Here is a 21213-nt window from a genome sequence, read left to right as displayed (position 1 = left end):
TTACAGGTCTCCCAATAGTACTTCTCTATACAGTTTGTCTTGCTGATGAGTCAGTTTTCCCTTAAATGAAGATATATAGAGCATTTATATTTTAGAGCCTAAAGTTGAGAATGTAAATTTTTAAACTTTAAGGTTATATTTCAAAAAAAACTGGGGGCTGACCAGAGCAACGGAGTGGAAAATCTTGCTAGTAACAAACCAGTACTTTGAACTTATTTATTAACTCACCTGAAAGAACCCGTTACTCTTATTGCCATTACAGAATAGAGGCTCACAGGTATTTAGTCCACATGTTCTTTAAATGTGACTTTAAAGCTGGAGTACACCTGGGTAAAGAGAAGAGAGTATAGCTGTTATCCCAAATGATGCATTGTAACCATTTAGCATTAGAGGCTTTAGATCCATCTGTGAATTAAGGGAAGATAGCTTACCAAACACTTTATTCTGTTTCCTTTCAGAGTAGTTAGAGCTCTTACACCAAGGCCCCACTGGGAAGGATGGAGGTAGCGGGACCCACCTTCCCAGCGCCCACACTGCCCCATGCTTCTGTATTGTAACCACCTCCTCCTCGCCCTCAGCTTCACAAAGGAAAAGCCAGATGTGCTGTGATTAGCACGATGCATGTCTTCCATTGGCATTGTCTCCACCACCTACCCCTGTCTGTTTTTGGACACTGAGGTTGTTTCATTTTGCAATTTGTAGCGTGTCGGATGGTCTGACTGTAGCAAATAAGCACAGAGAGAAGCGGGGCCTAAGTGAAATCTTCCTAAGGATTAAATAATGGACCATGTATTGAGACAGAGCAAGTGACACTCCAAGGTTAAAATAATCTTCCCTTTTAAATTGGCATTGATTTATGTGATGTCTGCACTGGAGCCCTGGACCTCAGCTCTTCAACTCACAGTGGCTTCAACAGTCACACAGCCCAAATTCTGCTCAAGCAACTACCCATGGGAGAATGAGTACCAGACTACTCATAAACTGCCCCTCCTCATTCCGAACTCAAAGAGCCCATGGTTCATTTTCTGGTCCCAGGATGCTCACTTCCCCTCTGGCTCCCATATAGGAACTGATCTTTTCCTCTACTATTTTCCTCATGTCATCTGGAGGGAGAAGCTCAGGTATAAGAAACCCTCTCTCCTCACAGCACAAATCAAAAAAGGGATGAAGGAAAAAAAAGCAAATGAGGAAGAAAGAAAGAGCAAATGAGGAATAGAGAGACAGCCTAAGGAGTGAGGTCAGGAAGATGATATGAGTGTGTTTATGTGGATTTTTGCATGCCCACTTATGGATGCAAAGAATAAAAACTAGATTTCTCTCTCTACCACAAAAATAATATGCAAAACAGCTGCTCCCATTCTGTAAAATTGTTTGCAAAGAAGCAACAGTGCTGAGCATATTCTTCCCCTCAAGGAAAATCTGCTCATGATCCAGTAAACTGCACTTCATTGTTTCCAGCTCTGGGGGTTTTAATAAAAATTTGATAGGCTCTGTCAACTACCGAAGCCACAGACCCACAGTTCCTTACTACACTTTAGATGGAGGAAAAAAACACATTTTATCTGCGGAGGCCAAGTACTGGCGGATTTTACATTTGATGTTGTTTTTAAAGATCCATATTGAAAATGCAGAGTTGTGTTATCTTACATCACCACACTCGGTCTCAGCTGTTGGAGATTGATGCTGTGCCTCCCAGCAACCAATTCTTGTATTCATTTCTCCAAATTGTTGATCCAAAAATAAAACCAATTTGCTAGCAAAATAATCTATTTTTCTTTTCACATATTAAATCATAACTTCACTTTAATATCCACAGACTAGAAAGGACAGAAAGCCTTTATCCAAAATCCAATATTCAAGGCCTTTCCAAGCAGTGAGTTAAACCCAATGATGGCATATAAAGTGAAGACTCCCTTGGAGACACTGCAGGCAACCTTTCTGAGCCCAGAAGATTGAGAAATAAAGTTTAGGTTCTAACTTCATCACTTTCCTTCCCTGTGCCCCAGGCTCCACTGGCTTTGAGGAACATTGTGGACAGACATATGGACTTTCAGATGTTGGTTTGATTACAGACAGCCTCCCAACTCACCTGAGTCTTCCCTTCCTTTCATGACCCTCCACACTTGTGGCTGGTGAAATGGTTTTTTGCAGTTAACTAAGAAGTTGGGCTTTGAGCCAGCCTTAGGCCTTATTTTCAAACGAGCACAGCTTTCCTAGCCCACATATTATGTTTTAACTTGCTACAGCTGCCACAACAAAATATCACAAACTGAGTGACCTAAACAACAGAAATATATCATCTCACGGTTCTGGAGGCCAGAAGTCAAGACGAAGGTGTTGGCAGGGCCATGTTATCTCCGAAGGCACTAGGGAGGAATGGCTTCCAGGTCTCTCTCCTAGCCTCTGGTCGTTCCTTGGCCATCTTCACGTGGTGTTCTCCCTGCGTGCATGTCTCCATAAAGTTTCCCTTTTTATAAGGACACAGTCTTATTGGATTAGGAGCCCAACCTACTCCAGCATGTCCTCATCTTAACTACTTATTACTAATTATTAATTACATCTGCAATGACCCTATTGGCAAATAAGTTCACATTCTGAAGTCCTGGGTGTTATAGTTTATACATATATATCGGAGTGGGAGGTACACAATTTCAACCTATAAAAAACAACCTGGTTTTTCTGAACTTTATGTCCTCTCATGCCTAGGATATTACAGCAAGTTCCCCAAAGGCTAACCCTGGGGATTTGTAATGACTCCATACCCTAGGAAGGAGTTCATATCCTTAGGTTCTTTTATTAGTTGAACAGTAGAAAATTGCTGATATTTTACTCTCTGGGGCCTATAAAAATGGTCATCTCATGTGGTTCAATCCATGATATATCCAGGTACATTCTCGTCTTTCCAGAGAAAATCCTCTTTAAGACTTTGAGTAGCTTGAGTGTTTTCACTTGCCTGACCATACGTTCCAAAGTTGCATTCACCATTCCCACACAGACCCGAGAGCAAGTGCTGACATCCCAGAATTCTTGAGATGGGCATGCAGATTAGCATCCTTATGCCACAACCCTCACCACATCACCACAAGAATTTTTAAATAAACACATTCAAAACTGTATTTGGAAGGCTTACAAGAACCCTTAACATGGCACCAAGACACAAAATAACCTAATAAAATTAGAATAGCATCGGACGCAGAACCGCAGCCCCAGAAACACAAAGACTATGCCTCTTATGATTTTCACTAAGCCAGGCAATTGTCTGGTGCAGCTAGCTTGGAGATAGCAGGGAGAAGCAGCTCACATGTCAATGAATAAACGCTACTGAAGCTCGAGTTTGAATCTGCCTTGAGTATTATTAACCCAAGAGTGGAGAACAGCACTAAAGGCCACCAAGAGTCCTTGATTAGATGGATTTCTTGGTCTTGCTGTTGAGTGAAGCAAACATGGTGCTCTGATCAGCAATAAATGGCCCTGTTGTTTTTCTGGGTGTGGAAGCCATCAGAAAATCAAGATTTTAGAACAATAAAGCCTATTGATGGGACACTAGGAGTTGGTGCTACAGAGGCATTCCTTCACCCCAGCCACAGCATCTCTGATGCCCTGTAGGTTATTGGGGGTGAGGTGGGCTACACTAGAACATGCTCTCCCCAGAGGCCGTTTAGGTGCTTTCCTGCTCTGCAATCAAAGAGCATGGGGCCTTCCAAGCCAAAGACCATCTCCAGGCAAATCGTATCTCAGATGAAAGCATGTTCCAGTTTCCCAAAAAGGATCCTATCATAAGCATAGCCAGGGGGAGATGCTGATGTTTTGTGCTGACACCATGCTCAAATGACTAGTGTTTTTGAGACATCTCTAAGATTTATGTTTCTATGCAGGTTGCATCCAAGCAACCTGCCATTTTGTAACTGCTGGTTCTTTATAAACGTGTGTATATACCTTAGTGTTTCCATGCTTAATTTTCAAATACTGTTGGTTGTAATAATTTAGAACAAAATTTTGAGACTACAATTTTTATTTTCAATTTAGATATCACAGACCAAAGTTGACAGAAGAAAATGAGAGACTATCCATTACAAGACCAATAATAATATCAGTTATAAACTACTGACTTTTTATTGGAGCAGCAAAATAACATGGAAGGAATATTTAAAATACCAAACTGTAGCAATAGTGATCTGAATAGGTACCTCTGTATATTTTTGTTGTCTAAATATTTCTTGACCTTTTAGGTTTTCTATCAGCACATGTATTTTTAATCAGAAAAATAACTTTAATGGAAAAACCACATGATTAGAATTACTGGCTCATGTGCCCAACAGATATTTATTGAATGCCAGGGGAGGCTTTCATGAATGGCATTTCATAATAGTTAAGACCTGATTAATGACTAGTTTCTGGCCAGATAGAAAGGTGAGGACACAGAGTGGTGATCTGGAGGCTGAGATGGGAATGACCTTGGTCAGTTTAGGAAGCTGAGAGAAGACCATGACAGCTGAAGCTTCTGAGGAAGAAGAGTGGCCAACATGATACTAGAGAGGGAAATGAGTTCAGGTTATGCAGAGATTTGCTGGAGATGTTAAAGTTTTGAGAAATGGATGTCAGAATGTCTTTTGAAGGTATTTCTCTAATCTTATGTAGAGAATATGCATGTCAGGAAAGCAAGAGTGGATTGTAAAAGACCAGTTAGAGACTCACTGCAATAATCCTGGCAAGACATGATGGTGGGCTGCCTGGGTGTAGGCAGGTTGACTCTTTCTCTCAAAAGAAGAGAAGACATTTGGGGAGACAGAGTCAACCAAACTGGATGACTGATCATATTCGAGGAATAAGGATGAGGGTGATTATATTAGTCCGTTTTCATGCTGCTGATAAAGACATACCCTAGACTGGGCAATTTACAAAAGAAAAAGGTTTCATGGACTCACAGTTCCATGTGGCTGGGGAGGCCTCATAATCATGGTGGAAGGTGAAAGGCACGTCTCACATGGCGGCAGACATCAGAAGAGAGAGTTTGTGCAGGGAAACTCCCCTTTATAAAACCATCAGATCTCATAAGACTTATTCACTGTTATGAGAATAGCACAGAAAAGACCCTCCCCCATGATTCAATTACCTCCCACTAGGTCCCTCCCACAACACATGGGAATTGTGGGAGCTACAGTTCTAGATGAGATTTGGGTGGGGACACAGCCAAACCAAGTGGTATTGAGAATGACACTCGGACAGAGAGGAAGAATTCAGGTTTTCTTTCTTTCCGTAATTGTTTTCAATTGTAAAATGGAATTCCTGCTCAATTTAACAAGAACAACTGCAGAGACACATTAGAAAAAACTGATTCTTCTTCTCCCACTTCTGTACTAAACAATGTTAGCAGTGTGATGTAACTCTATTTTTTTCTCTCATATATATGTGTATTTGTTGCATTTTTTATTTCAGTTTTAAACTTGTTAAATGTGAATTGCTTCTAGAATTTACAAGTACATACATCAAGTAGAAAATTAGATATATGAGTCTAAAATTCACAAGGGAAGTATATGCAGGGTGTATAAATTAGATATATGGGTCTAAAACTCAGAAGAGAAGTATATACTGGGTTTATAAATTTGGCTGTGTAAATATTACCTAAGCCATGAAGGTAAATAAGAGTGCTGGGGAGAAAGTGTTGAGTCACAAGGAAGAAAGTCCTGAGGAAATCCAACCTTTAACAGATGAGGGAAGAAGAAGTCACAGAGACAGGAAGAAACCAGGAAAGTAAGCTATCATACAAGCCAAGAGAGTGACAAGTGTAGCAAGGTCAATTAAAGAAGAGTCCATTAGAGTAAGCAGCAAAGATATTATTAATAACATTAGAGGGCCACATCAGTGGACTGACTGGGGCCAGTGTCAAATACATATGTGTTTAGGAGTAAACAGGAGATGAATAAGTGGTGTCAAATAAAAAATTGCACCTGACAAAGTTAAACAGGCAAGGAAGACATTATTCAAGGCTACTGCAATAGGAGAGAGAGGGCAGACTTAGTCTGAGCTCAATTCCATTGAAACAAAGTTCAGGAGAGTTTTTAAGTGTTGATGTAAGAGAGAGAACACACTTCCTTGTGTTTGCTAATTGGCTCTACCCAAAGGAAGGGTAACTTTCTCATATCTTTGTGACAGGAAGAAGGTTTACAACTTGGCACAAGGCTGAAGTTAGGCTCCTACCCTCTCACAGAGCCTGGAAGATAGTGGCACTATCTTCTCCACGATTACATTTTAAAGGGATGGTTCCCAGGTCCTTGAGAAAGACGTTCCCAGATTGTAAAACTTTAGGAAGATTTACAGTTCGAAGGGATAGTGAAAGAACTTACAAATACAGATTTCTAAAGCAATTGGTCTAGAAAAAGAGAGGCCGGGGTCTGGAATTAGGAACAAGCCTGTCCAAAGTTGATTCCCGCTGAAGGAAACATTAAAGGCTGTCTTGGTCAGTGGACACAGAAAGCACTAACTACCCTTTTGAGAAAATGTCCAGAAATGGGAGGAAAGAGAGTAACTTAAGGGAAATGTGTGCTGGGGAACTGTATGCTTTTTGTGTGTTAAGTTTAAAGAAGGTAGAGTAGGTAGGTAGTCAGAGAGAGAAAGAGAAGTGTTAAAGAAATTGGCCAATTTTAGCTACATTTTATTTAACTTTACCAAATTGGCCAATTTCACCTGATAGCAATAGGTAACATTAATAAGGAAAATCTCCTAAGAAGGCAGAGGGCATGGGAATCAGAGAATTTATAGAGGAAACAGCCACTGATAAGAGATGAGACAGCTCATTAACTACCCGGGTGTGCATGTACATGGGTTGGTACATTCATTGACAGGAATTAGAAGTGGTATCTGAGGCCTGGCGCAGTGGCTCATGCCTGCAATCCCAGCTCTTAGGGAGGCAGAGGCCAGGAGGATAGCTTGAGCCCAGGAGTTCAAGACCTACCTGGACAGTATAGCGAGACACCATTCTCCACAAAAAGGAAAAAGAAAAAAAAAGTGATGTCCGAGAACTTGTATTTTTTTCAGTGTAGTTACAGGCAAGTCACCTGCCCGGGACTGTAGAGTGTAATGTAGTGGTCTGAGAACAATAAAGCATACTTGAGAGTAGGGAGAGCAGATCAGAGATGCTCAGATACATGGAGAGGCCAGCTGAAGTGGCCAGATATGGTTTTGGAGTAGTGAGTATTTATCCCCAGAGGTGTGATGTTTCTCCGGAGGCAATCTCCTTAAGAAGTCACAAAGAAGATGCATAGGGTTTCCAAAGCTGGAATTATTTAGAAAAATATTTAACAGGAATATTTAACAACGGGTGAGAGAGACAAAGATGTCTGCACAAATGACCTAGTATCCGTAAAAAGCTGTTACAGTACTATTATCTGACTACTTATACTGTTACCCATTGAATGCATTAAAAATTAGTGGATTTTTCTTTGAATTTTAAATTGTTTTTCCTCCCTAGGGAAATGATGAACATGAAGCTGGAGGCCTGAAAGGAGACAAGGTAATCAGAATTTTTTTTTTTTTTTTTTTTCAGATGGAGTCTTGCTTTGTTGCCAAGGCTGGAGTGCAGTAGCTCAATCTCAGCTCACTATAACCTCCACCTCCTAGGTTCAAGTGATTCTCCTTCCTCGGCCTCCCAAGTGGCTGGCATTACAGGCATGTGCCACCACTCCCGGCTAATTTTTGTATTTTTAGTAGAGACAGAGTTTCACCATGTTGGCCAGGCTGGTCTTGAACTCCTGACCTCAGGTGATCCACCCGCCTCAGCCTCCCAAAGTTATGGGATTACAGGCTTGAGCCACTGCACCCGGCGGTAATCAGATTTTCAAAGTGAATAGAAGGGTCCAGTATTTTCTACGGATTTACACATTGCCATGTGGGGGCAGCCCCCCGGCAGCAGTTGGGTTGCATCTCTGGGAGGGTGTCCAGCCTGCAGTGGGCAGGGGCCTCTGCCTGCCTCCTGACCAGGCAGTAGGATTGGAATCTGCTTCAGGGTCCAGCAAGGACTGCTGAGTAGCAGTTGGCTGCAAGAAAGAGAACATATCAAGGGGAAATTACTGTAATAAGATACATGAAATCAGGACACAAGACTTGTTTTGTAATTAAATGTGAATCCGTGTAGGTGGCAAAAACAATCTGAAGACCCCTTTGGCAAAATGCCTCAGGCCCAGGCTCACTGTTTTGTGTCTTCCTAAGTACCAAAACGTAAGCTGCCCTGGCAGCCATTTTGGTGGGGTTTTATACTGTCCAGTAGTGGTTTAGCCAAGTAATTATTTCAAAATAGTTTTAAAATTAAGACACTGATAAGTTTCCATTGCATTCTCCTTGTCATTCGCAGGTTTCATTATCTTAACTGTAAAGATGACAGATTCACTTCCCCATTCAATAAGATGTTTCACTCCTGTTTGATTCTGAAATTGTAATGACCTTGGATTCCATGCAAATGTGCCATTGTCAGAAAAAAAATGCACATTAAATCTACAGGCAGAGATGAGTAGGTTTGAAAATACTCTGAGGGAATGTGACCTGTGAGTGCTAGCTATCTTCATTCATTCACCTGTAAAAATTCTCTAGATTGAGGGCAGGGGATTTTGACATGAATCCAAGAAAATATGACTTCTGTGTCTTATAAATCAATGCAACCAATCCATTCAAAAAGTCGTACACTCATCACCAGAAGTTACTACTAAAAGACTCTTGCCAGAAACTAGGAGCTTCTTACAGATTGATGATTCAAAATGAAGTTTTCTGCTAAATAAATAAATCATAAATAAAACCTTGACATTCTGAAAAAAGACATCCAAAAACTGATTACACAGCAATGATAAGTCATTTGTGTGAGTTAGATTTTATTGCTAGTACATTAGCATTATTTCCTGTAACCTAATAGCTAACAGAAACCATACGCCACCATAACAAACGCATTACATTTTAAGCAATGACTTCTGGACATATGCAGGCTAAGGGGAAAAAAAAAAAGGAAAGAAAGCCACAAAGCTTGTCACATAGGACAGCTGAGCAAAGAAGAGAGCTGTGACTTTTAAAGTAGTTAAATGATGATTCATTTCTTGAAACAAAACAGCTGGCTTCTGTTTTGCCGTGTTCATTAGGAAACATATGTTACTTAGACATTCTTAAGACCTCACTGATGAGAAATTTGATTCTGTAAAACAGGTGTATTTCAAACTCTAAGGACCTTTTCTGTTGCTCAAAATCTTTTCTAATTGCTTCAGAATCTTAAGTAGAATTAGGAAAAGCCAGTGGCATAACTGTTCCCTCCTCTCACTCAAATAAATAACATAGACGAGTCTACAGGGAACTTGATGCTGTATGTGATATAAAGAGACACATTAAAAAAAACTTTTAAAAAGCGTGATTAACAGGAAATTGCCAATAAATAATGCATAAAATAAACAAAAATTACAGGTGGTAGCTCGCACCTGTAATCCCAGCACTTTGGGAGGCGAAGGCGGGAAGAATGTTTGAGCCCAAAATTTAGACCAGCCTGGGCAATATAGTGATACCCCATCCCTACAAAAGTTAAAAATATTAGCTGGGCATGCTGGCAAATACCTGTGGTCCTAGCTTCCCAGGGAGGCTGAGGCAAGAGGATCACTTGGAGCCAGGAGATAGAGGCTGCAGTGAGCCATATCGCACCACTGCACTCCAGCCTGAGCAACAGAGCAAGACCTTGTCTCAAAACAACCAACCAAACACAAACATAAGCATAGCAGTTGCTGGAAGGGTGAAATCAACTCTACCTATGCAAGTCTACTTACTATCTCTTCTGAATCAATACATTAGTTTTAAAAATTGTAATGTAATTTAATGTGATGTAAGTCACCACAGTGATAATTTAAAGCTCCATCAAGCTGTTCTCACAGATCTCTGCTTGCACCTGTGGTGAACCCCGGTGCTTCTGAATCCTGGCTGCACATTGGAATCACATGGAAAGCTTTGACAAAATACCCACACTCGGGCTCCATCCACAGAGACTCCGATTTGGAGTAGGGGTTGTAGCTCTATTTAAAAGTGTTTCAGATGACTCTAATATACAACCAGGGCTAAGAACCACTGAGTAATAGGAAGAGCATGAGCTTTGAGACAAAAAGTTGATTGTGGCATTAACAGCTGGGTCACCTTGGGAAGGTCACTTCATTTCTCTAAGTATCCATTTCCTCATTCACACCATGGGCATAACTGTATCTACACAAAGATTTGATAGAAGGATTAAAATTAAATAACAGGAAGTTACTCAAAAGCACAATAACTAAAACATATATAAAGCCCTCACTAAAGATTTGTTCTTTTCTATTCACCCACCTCAATCTTTCCTTCCTCTCATGAGGTCTCATTTAGCACTTTTGAGGATTAATTGTTATTCTCATTCTTAGCACCTGGTCTTGCTCATCTTTGTATCTCCCACCATAATTTTGACAAAGAAGGGACTCAATTTGTGCTGTAGAATAAAATATTTAACCAGAAGAATAATTAAACACATAAGTGATTCATCATTCCTTTATAATATGCTATTTCTCAATGCACTGACCAGCAAAATAGAATTCCTAAAAGAGTCAACCCTTTGGAACCCGACGCTACAATGAAGCACCAGAACAAGCACAAACAGCACTGGAATATACACACCAATCATCCCTGGTTTAGCAGCCACAACCTGTATCAAGAACGCTACGATACAGGGAAAACCACGATTTGCAGTAAATGACCATGGAGACTGTCCACATGACCAGTCTACCAGTGTGGAAATGATGGATGATCCCTGCTCTGTGGCTTGACTGGGACTGACAGGATGTGGAGAAGGGATAATGTATTTGCAAGTTACTTGAGGAGAACTACTGCTTTATAGAGACAGTAGAACAAAATATCAGGATATCTAAGCATTCCTGAGAAAATAGCAGGTATCTTGTGGGGGAAGACTGTCGGGGAAAAGGTGGAGTCGCTACAGCCCCAAGCTTTTCGAATAGCATCAAAAGTGTCAAACTGAAGGAGAGTCTTTCCTGATGCAAAGTAAATTCATCACTTGTGTTTCAACTCATCTCTACCGTGATAAATCATTGAACGTTCAATTTAAATAAAAAATACAAACCCATATGTGTCTAAGGTTCAGGTGGAAAATGCTTTTTTTGCAGAATTTTATGAGGAAAGAGGTCTCTAAGATTTCCTTCCAGCCCAATGTCATCCGATGACTATGTGGAAAGACGAGCCACAACCCCTTTTTTGTCCTTCCTCTATATTTCCCAGGAGACCTATGTACATTGGTTCACCTGTATAGCAGCTATGAATATAATTACTCTTATTTCACCATGTACATTCTCCTCCCCTTCCCTTTTGATATTGGCAGATTTGATTTTTACAAGCAATTTCTAGACCCCTTCTTAGCTTTCTACTTTTATTTTATTAGGCAAGTGTAACTAGTAGGCGTATTTTTCCTTCACACCTATGCAATGGAGATTGTAGCACCTACCAGATGGGTAAAATGAACTTCACTCTACACCCTAATGCCTATACAAGGCTAATTGTCTATTTTCTCTATAAAACCAACAACAATTGGTCCCTAAATGTATCCACCAACTTCTCCCTCTCCTTACCTTGAATATGATTTACTATGTCTAAGAAAAAAATGGCTTATCTTATAATGTGGTAAGAATAAGAGTGATGATACACAGGATGTTTAGATACTATCATAGAAAAAAACAATACTTATGTAGCTTCCTCTGAATTAGGAAAAAGCCTGTATCCAGCACACTAAACTTTAAATTTTATGGATACTGCTTCAAAAGGCTTATTGAATATTTAAATTAAGAATGTGAGTGAATTTAGAGAAAAAAATAAGCTATGTATATATAGGTGGTATGTGGACATAGCGAATATTATGCAGTTGGGATGTGGATGACTGAACTTTGGGAAACACTGCTCTAGAATATTTGTACTGACAGGTCTGCAAATTGGCTTCTTATCCATTTGGTTCCTTGGCTCTCCAACAGGGCCTTACTATTACTAACTGAAAGCTTAATGGTATAAAAAATTAGTACTGAGGTGAGTCATAAAAACAAACACTTCTTTCCTAGTATCAACTCTCACAGCACAAAATACCTCTATGACCAAATATGTGAATTTTTCACACACAGCAAGCAAGCAATCAGTTCTGCAATACACACCAGCTGGTTGTCTTCTAATTCCATTCAATTCTGATGCAATTTACCTGGTGGTAGCAACAGATCCCACAGATTGAGGGCTCGATCCCACAAGACTGCCTTCTACTTCGTATGCCAATTGAAAGTCCCATGTTGTTTTTTCTGTGCTTTTGACCAAATGGCTATAAATCGGGGTCCTCATGACCCTATCCTTGGCTTTGACTAATCTGCTGGAACGGCTCACAGAACTCAGGGAGATATTTACTTATGCTTACCAATTTATTATAAAGGATGTCACGAAGGTTACAGATGAAGAACTGCATAAGGCAAGGTATGTGGGAAGGGGTGCCAAGCTTCCAAGCTTTCATGCCCTCCCTGGTCATGCCACCCTCCGGGAACCTCTACAACTTCAGCTCTACAGAAGCTCTCTGAACCCAGTCCTTGTGGTTTTTATGGAAGCTTCATTATGTAGGTGTGATTGATTAAATCATTTGTCATTGGTGACCAAGTTAACCTTCAGTCTCTCGCCCCTCCTCAGAGGTTGGAGGTGAGGCTGAAAAGACTCTAATCAAGCCTTGGTCCTTCTGGTGACCAGCCCAATCCCGAAGCTACCCTAGGGGCTGCCCGCTACCAGTCAACTCATTAACATACGAAAAGACACTTATTGCTTTGGGATTCCAAGGATTTTATGAGTTGTATGCCAGGAAACTGGGACGAAGACCAAATATGTATTTTACAATATTGTTATCAAGCAGATGGGCTCACTGCCCAGTGTGCACTGAAGCCAATAACTATGGCACCAGCTTTTCAGAAAACAAAGATTTTATTGCAAAACCAGCCAGCAAAGAGACAGGAGTCAGGCTCAAAGTTGCCTCCTGGATTTGGGGATTGGGGCAAATTTTAAGGGATCAGAGGGCAAGAGACAGGATCTAGGGATGTTAGTTTGGCAGGGTCTGATTGGACAGCTTCAAATTTGACCATTTATGGTAAGGTATGTTGAGGCAGATTTTTGCCCTGGATATTCCAGGCCAGTGGACCCCCTTGCTTCTGAAAGAGTTCAGGTTCTGGTCATGTCCTGGTCTTCTTGATTCCACCCAAGGGGAGGAATTGTTGGTTCCAGCTGTTGTTACAAGTCCAAGCTTTTTCTGTTATGCGTGCCTAGGCTGCATGACTTGGAGTTTTGGGCTCCATTATACCTTAAGGGTAACTCGGCATTTTGTTATCAGCAGAGTAGGCCCTGTTTGGGCTGGTTCTACAGTTACAGTATTGCATGAGGTTTTAAAATTTTAATAAAATTAAGATTAATTTAACAAAACATATCCCATAAATCTAGAAGACTAATTAATACAAACATGATCTTGTCTATCCATTATAGAAAATCACAAGATATGGATTAGGATATACATATAAAAATAAGCCAAAGATTTTAGGGCTGTAGTAAATTTGTACTTGAAGCACTTTTGGGTAGACTGAGGCTTCAAAATGAACAGTTAGGCACATCCACACAGGGGTCAGGATTAGAGATGTTCACTGCAGCCTTATTTATAATAGAGACAAGCTGATTACAACTCAAGCGCCCATCGGTGGGGCTGAGATAAACCCTGGTTTATTAACATGTTGGAATGCTACTCAGCTGTTACAGTGAATGAATGAGATCATATGTATCAATAGAGATGGATATTAAAAACAATGTTGAGTGGAAAAAACAAGTCGTAGTATGTTCTATATGAGATAAAGCTATTTATGGAATTTGTTTCAAATATCCAAAATAATGTTTATGATTCCACATATGCAGTAAAAGTACAATAATATAAACTGAAAATATAAATACTAAATTCTTGAGAGTGGCTCCCTCTGGGTGGAAATAGGAAATATAGGGGATTTCTTCTTTGTAAATTTTTTAATTTCTTTCATTTCGGGTACCTGGTACATGAAGGCTTAGTGTATTCTACTTTATGCTTTCTGTATTTATTCTTTTGAAGTAAAAAAATAGGCCAGGTAGGCAAAAATGGTATAGGCTCAGAAATGTAATGGTGAACATCATTTTGCAAAAATGCTCTTGAGGTTGGGGGAAAAAAAGTAGCCTTACATATCTTCTAGGGACTATGTTTAATTTAAAAATTGTGTAGGTATTCAGAGATCTTGGTAAACACTAAAAGGATGCACAATGCCGAGACTCCTCTGAAGCCTCATTAGTGATATAACTCCTTTCTTTAAACATTTCTTCTCAAATTACATTTTCCAAAAACACTCTGTATATGTCACATACAAATCTCTCTTCAGCGTTTTTGACCAGAACCTCCTAGACATTTCTAAGCTACTGCCGTCACCACATCTACAAGAATGCCTTATTTGCCCACAGCCAATCATCTAAGTAGCATTATAAACCCTGGAAAGAGCTGAGAGACTCATTTTGCTTCATATGACTACTGACTCTGCTCACCTAAACAAAAAAGTGCCTGAAATAAAATGAGTCTAGATTATTGTGCCAGTTAAACAGTCTGATGTCTTTGAGATCACACACAAAAAATTGGTTTTGGCACACCAGAACAAAATTATAATTAGTCTCCTCTAGATATTCTTTCCTGGAAAAATAATTAACTTTGTTTCAAATTACATTTAAGTATCATAATGAAATGTATGGATTTCTAAAAGACATAAAGCCATTGTGAAGTACTGACAAACACATTATCATACAAATAGTCTAAGTAGATTCAGAACTTTGCATTGTCTGTTGGATGCTATATAGTTAGCAGAGCAAGCAATCATTCTGTTCTGAGTCACAATAGTGCTTCTCTAACCATCTGCAAAATCTCTCTTCTGCTTTGTCTTGAAAGGGTGAAAATGGACTACCAGGATTTCCAGGGTCTGTTGGCCCTAAAGGACAAAAAGGAGAACCTGTAAGTATTTTAGCTTTGAGAACAGAGGAAGAATATCTAAAAAACTGGATTAAAAATATTTTTCCAAATCAGCCCCAATTCCACGTACCTTGGTTGATCCTGTCATGGGAAACAACCGATCAGATTTTCAAGCGAGTATTAGCTATGCTATGCTATGCACTAAGTCTTTCACGTGTATTTACTCACTTAATCCACAAAAAGGTTCCATAAGGTCGTCTATTATCACCTGCGTACTTCAAATGATGAAAGTAAGGCATAAAGACATTAAGTAACTTTGCCCAAAGTCACTCAGCACTAAGCATTGGAGCTGTGAATCACACCTAGGGGAGCTGATTCTAGAACCTAAAGTTTAAAATCACAATGCTCATCTGGTATAACTACACACTGTAGCTAAAATAATAAAATCAATGTATCAAAAGGCTAGTACAAATTGATCCGAAAGAAATTGGAAACACATCTTTCTGCTTAAATAACTGTTCTCAGTGTACCTTCTGAAGTTATTTTTCTTTCTTGATTTTTGTAAGATCAAAGTGGCTTCCCAACCACTTTTGAGTATTAGTGTGGCCGGTTTCTTTCAAAATGTAGTTCTTTTTGTGGGAAAAAGAGAAAAACCCTACAGTATCATTTATATTCAAATAGGACCACCTAAAGTGATAAGAGAAATTGTAGGTACAAAAAATGACTTGTTTTAATGCTCCTTTTAAAAAAGCAGTTTTCAAGAATCAGGCTTATCAAATGTTTCATCTTTGTTTAAAAAAAAGTAATACATCTTATTAAACCACTCTACCTCTTTCTTTATAAGAGTGAATAAAGGATATTGGTTTATCAGGGGACAAAACATGAAGAGGTCACTAAATTGCCTGCATGACAAACAGGAACATTATTTAAAGCATTCAGTGTTACAAAGTCAAATTTTCCCTGTGCTTCAACTTTAAAAAATTAACAATGACAGTAATTTTTGCAGCTTTAGAATCAGTCTGTGGCCTTGTAGCAGGACAAGCAGCAGACAAAACTCCTCAGACACTTAGTTAAAGAAGGAAGGGGTTTATTCAGCCAGGGGCATCAGCAAGACTTCTGTCTCAAGAGCCGAGCTCCCCGAGTGAGCAATTCCTGTCCCTTTTAAGGGCTCACAACTCTAAGGGGGTGCATGTGAGAGGGTCGTGATTGATTGAGCAAGCAGAGGGTACGTGACTGGGGGCTGCATGCACTGGTAATTAGATCGGAAAAAAGCAGGATAGAGATATTCACAGTGCATTCCTATACAATATCTGTAATCTATAGATAACATAACCGATTAGGTCAGGGGTCGATCTTTAACTACCAGGCCCAGGGTGTGGCGCCGGGCTGTCTGCCTGTGGATTTCATTTCTGCCTTTTAGTTTTTACTTCTTCTTTCTTTGGAGGCAGAAATTGGGCATAAGACAATATGAGGGGTGGTCTCCTCCCTTAGCCTATGTACCCTAGTTCTTCTACTTTCGGGAGTCGTACTTGCCCTTAGTATTCAGTTCAAGCCTTCTTACACAACTACAGGATTTGGCAGTCTTTAATGGGGTTCTCCAACTGAGTATTTCCAATAATGTCTGGAAAATCTCATGTCTCAGAAGTCCAGGCTGGTGCATGCCCCTGGTACCTGCCAACTCTCTAGGTGCTCCACACTTGGAAGTTCCTCTTACCATCTCTTAACTGCTTCTCTAGGTCTCCACTGTCTTCCCTCCAAACCTGAACATTGACACCCACCCTCTCTTAATTTCCACATGACACATGGAGGACCTTGCTATAAGTTTTACAAAAATTTTACTGGAAAATCAAGGATTTTTAGAGCAGAAAGGAGAAACTTTCAGTGAGTTAGAACACTGCTTCTCAAATGTGAACGTGCACTTGAATCCCACTGATTCTAGGTCAGTAGGTTTGGAGCAGGACCAGAGAGTCTGGGCTTCTCATAAGCGCTCAGTAATGCTGGTGCTATTGTTCCATGGACCACACTTCAAACAGCAAGGGTTGGAGGAGTTCATAGTTCCTAGGAGTGATAGGCCTTTTCCTCCTGCAGGGATTTCCTCTGGCTTTCTCTCCTACCACTAACGTTCAAGGGCAGTCCATGTACCTCACGGGGACTGCCTTTAGCCCTGTTTTCCTTAACTAGAGCTTCTTTTCCTCCTAACTCTTCTCCATACCAGGTCCCTATTCATCCCCCAATTATCCCACCACCCCATACGTCTTTGCCACCTTCCCCTACCCCTACATTAAAACAACACAAATTTTACATTATTATGGAGAGCAGTTTAGCTCTTTATGGTCTCAACCTTTCTATTCCAGAACAGGATATAGACTTTACTTTTCATAGTAATCAGAAGGCCCAAACAGAAGAGTAGTATTCATTCAAAGGTAAATTCTGAACCACTGATCCCAAATGGTAACTAAAATGGCAAATTTTCCCCCACCATAGGACATTCAGAATATGGTTTGATGTGTAACACATCAGAGCTAAAATATATTTGAGATCACCTAGTTGAACCCCATGATTTTATAGATTAGGAAAGGGGGCCTCTAAAAGATTAAGTGACTTGCCTCAAATAGTAGCCATTGGATCTAGGACTAAATATCAAGTATCTAGACAACTAGGCTCCCTGGTTTTTCTTTTTTCTTTTTATTTTATAACCAGTTACTTTAGTCAATGTGGCCACTAAACTTGACAGTGGCTGTAAATAAGCAATGACATGAGCAGTGTCATGTAAGCAAAAACAAGCAGTGAAATAAGAATATAAATAAGGCCTTGATCTAATATATAGAAATTAACCACTATTAAGATATTTCATCATGTTGGGTAGATATGGATATATAGTTGTTCCTTGGTATCTGTGTGAGATTGGTTCCAGGGCGCTCAGAGGATACCAACATCTGAGGATGCTCAAGTCCCTAATATAAAATGGCCTATTATTTGCATATCACCTATGTATTTTCCTGTATACTTCAAATCACGTCCAGATTACTTATAATACATAATACAATGTAAGTGCTATGTAAATAGTTGTTATACTATATTATTTTAAAAGTTTGTATACTTTTTATTGCTGTTTTATTTTTTATTGTTTTTCTTTTTCAAATATTTTTTATCCACAATTGCTTGAATCCATGGACACAGAACTTACAGATATGGTTAACCTCTTCAAGTCATTTTCATGAAAGTAGAAATGAAAACTAGAAAACTGTTTTTTAAATAATGATTTTATGTATTTAAGCACACAACCAACTGGAAGATTCAAATGAATGTCTTTCCATTCAACATTTTTATCAATTTCTTGCTGTCACTCCCATTTCACATCCAACTGGATGTGTGCGTGTGATTGTTTTCTATGTGAACTAGGCAGTAGGAAGCTTTGACCTTGGGCAGCATTCCGATTTGCCAGCCACTTGGGATTTTATAAATGATATTAGAATGATTAACTCTTTGTTCATTTGGGAATATAAAGGAGTTTTTAAATTAATTATCATATATTTCCTTTAAGCTGCAAAGGCAGACTGTGTGGAACTCTGGGTATTTTTAGAGGTCTGTTTGCAATGGGGATCTGAGTTTGGCCTGTAGGGTTTATCCACACCCGGGTTTGGAGAGTTTACTTCTAAGAGTGTTTAATTCTATCTTCTACCCCTTCTCCTTAGGGAGAGCCTTTTACAAAAGGAGAAAAAGGAGATAGAGTAAGTAGATATTTTCTCACTATCTTGGGTTTTCTACTTCATTGATTTTTTTTCTCTCTGATTTTCTGGTATGTTTAGTTTGGAGTCTAATAGATTTGATTAAATAAGGTCCGTGAGCATTTTACTTTTTCCTCTGTGATTTTTAACCTTTTATTTTGATAAATAAGAAATTTTAAGCCTTGTTAAGTGTTGTCATGCAAGGAGACTTCAACATTGGTATGAGTTTTCTAATACATTGTTTAACCAATTACTAATAGTGATTGGCCATGAATGTTATATAAGGCATCCATGTAGGATATCACAAATATCAAATTAAAATAAAAGATACATTTTTTTCCAAAAATTCTGTTAATGGCACAAAGTGGATTTATCAAATATATTAATAAGTCACAGAAAATGTAAAAAGCAAACTTGTTATAGCCAATATTGTCCTCTTTTGTATAACCTTAATTTTGTTGTGATTTTTTTTCGTTAAGCACATATAACTAATCATTAAGCACATATAACTAAAAGTAGAATCACCAACACATATTACCTTAAATTCTACTCTCCCTAATTCCTTCTCTGAAGTTTTAATTCTCTGGGACATAAGATTAGTTGGTGGCAAATTATAACTATGTCAGCTAAGTAGAGAATGCGGTGATTGCTAATGGGACATGATAATTACAGTGTCAAAAGTGGCATTGGGGGAAAAACTATTATAATGAAAAAATCAAGAAAGTATTGTTCATTAGTAGTAAGTATTTTCAATCATGTTTTAGAATGAACTCTCCTTGATTTCATTATGTCTTCCATAATTTCCCTTTTTATTGTATGTTAATTACTAGAAATTCAATTAAAGTATCAGAGATGTCCATTTCCATCTGAATTTAAGCATTACCCCTATAGTAATTATTTTATTTACAGGGAGAACCTGGGATAATAGGATCACAGGGAGTAAAGGTAATTTCCTGGCATTCTTCAATTTCATGTCCAACCTTAATTAGATTATGAAAATTAAAGCAACATTGATCTTTCCTTCCCCCTATGTGTTTAGGGTGAACCTGGAGATCCTGGTCCCCCTGGTTTAATAGGAAGCCCAGGACTAAAGGTATATAAGAAATAACTAAGATTTATTGGGAAATAATTTGGGAATTATAGCCATTCTGTGTAAAACAGGGTGCTTTGGTGTGTCACTCATTTTCTTCACAAATGCTCTTCGAGACTTTATCCTGTTTCCATGGTGACTTTCCCCATCCGCTGCATTTATTACACACATAGTAACTATCTTCTGGTTCACAATAGGATTTCTAAACTCTTTTTCAGAGCATATTCACAATAGCATCCCTAAAGGCTTTAAGAGTAAACAATGTGAGCTAAATCTATGACCTTGAGCTATATTCTTAAAAGTAACAGAATTCAAGATTCAGTTTCTAAACCAAAATTATGTAACCTTGAGTTGCTTGAGTATCCCAAGTGGGATTCCACACCAGTGTCCCAAGAGAGCAGCTTTTGGAAAATGCAGGAGAAATTAATGTGGTGTACTCACAGACAATGGGTAGGGCAAGTTATCTAACTTCAGTTATCACCTGCTGGAGAGAACACATAAATTAAATAAAAGCATCTGGAAACTATCCTGGTAAACCCAAAGCACATTTCAGTACTATACAGATAAAGTGGGAAAGTGGGATGGTGGAAAGTCGGTCTTCCTATACATGAAGATCACACTATGCTTTACAAATACTCAGGTACAATCTATCTTTTTTTTTTTTCCTAGCAAAGCTAAAGCATATACCACCTTTTATTTTAGGGTCAGCAGGGATCTGCAGGCTCCATGGGACCCAGAGGACCACCAGGAGATGTTGTATGTATAATGTCTTTGATATTTTTGAAATGAAATTGAGACTAGGACATGTTTTTTAAAAACATCAACATCTGTTCAAGTAACTGAGTTATCCCTCATTTCCCAAGGACGTGGGTCATCTATGCCACTAAAACTGATTATACCTAATGTCAGGGGCTATTGCAAAGACTAGGCCCTTCATATGTTCACGTGAGGTCCTTTTGAGTATCATTAGCCTAATAAATTGATTTTTGGAGCTCAAGTTAATTAAATTGTCATTTTGGACATGCTTGTCAGTGCTGTACCAGCAGTAGAAAGATTGGAAATGCCAATAGAAATAAAGAACACCAAAAGAGAAAGAAAACATTTTCAATATTCACAGTTTTTAGTTCAAGTCTCCATCTAAGGAAGACATTTCCAAAACTTCCATTGTTTTCTAGCAAAAGCCTTCCAAAAAAAGCAAGTCTTTTAGCTAAAAGTATATCTGAAGGAAGATCGACAGATTGCATTATAACCTAGCTTTAGTGGACCTAAAATACTCAATGCACGTTCCTATTCATTATCTGGATCAACTTTCTATTCCTTGGACAACCTTCCTAGCCTTCTGACAACTTGGGAGCTCTCCATCAGTTCACACTTGA

At 39.1% G+C, this 21213-nt stretch overlaps 1 protein-coding gene across 4 annotated transcripts in view; it reads left to right on the top strand.

The window, feature by feature from the left end:
* The window catches only part of COL19A1 (collagen type XIX alpha 1 chain), a 329196-nt gene that overhangs the window by 239354 nt on the left and 68629 nt on the right, over positions 1–21213 (top strand). For all 4 annotated transcript variants that reach the window (XM_065543865.2, XM_005552609.5, XM_065543866.2 and 1 more), the window contains exons 18-23: positions 7469–7510; positions 14999–15061; positions 18715–18750; positions 19657–19692; positions 19787–19840; positions 20540–20593. In XM_065543865.2, coding sequence (XP_065399937.1) covers positions 7469–7510; positions 14999–15061; positions 18715–18750; positions 19657–19692; positions 19787–19840; positions 20540–20593 — 285 coding nt within the window. The remainder of the gene's footprint in view (positions 1–7468; positions 7511–14998; positions 15062–18714; positions 18751–19656; positions 19693–19786; positions 19841–20539; positions 20594–21213) is intronic.

Source organism: Macaca fascicularis, chromosome 4 (assembly GCF_037993035.2).
Source record: "Macaca fascicularis isolate 582-1 chromosome 4, T2T-MFA8v1.1".
Taxonomy (NCBI): domain Eukaryota; kingdom Metazoa; phylum Chordata; class Mammalia; order Primates; family Cercopithecidae; genus Macaca; species Macaca fascicularis.
This window is presented reverse-complemented; position numbering and strand designations above follow the sequence as displayed.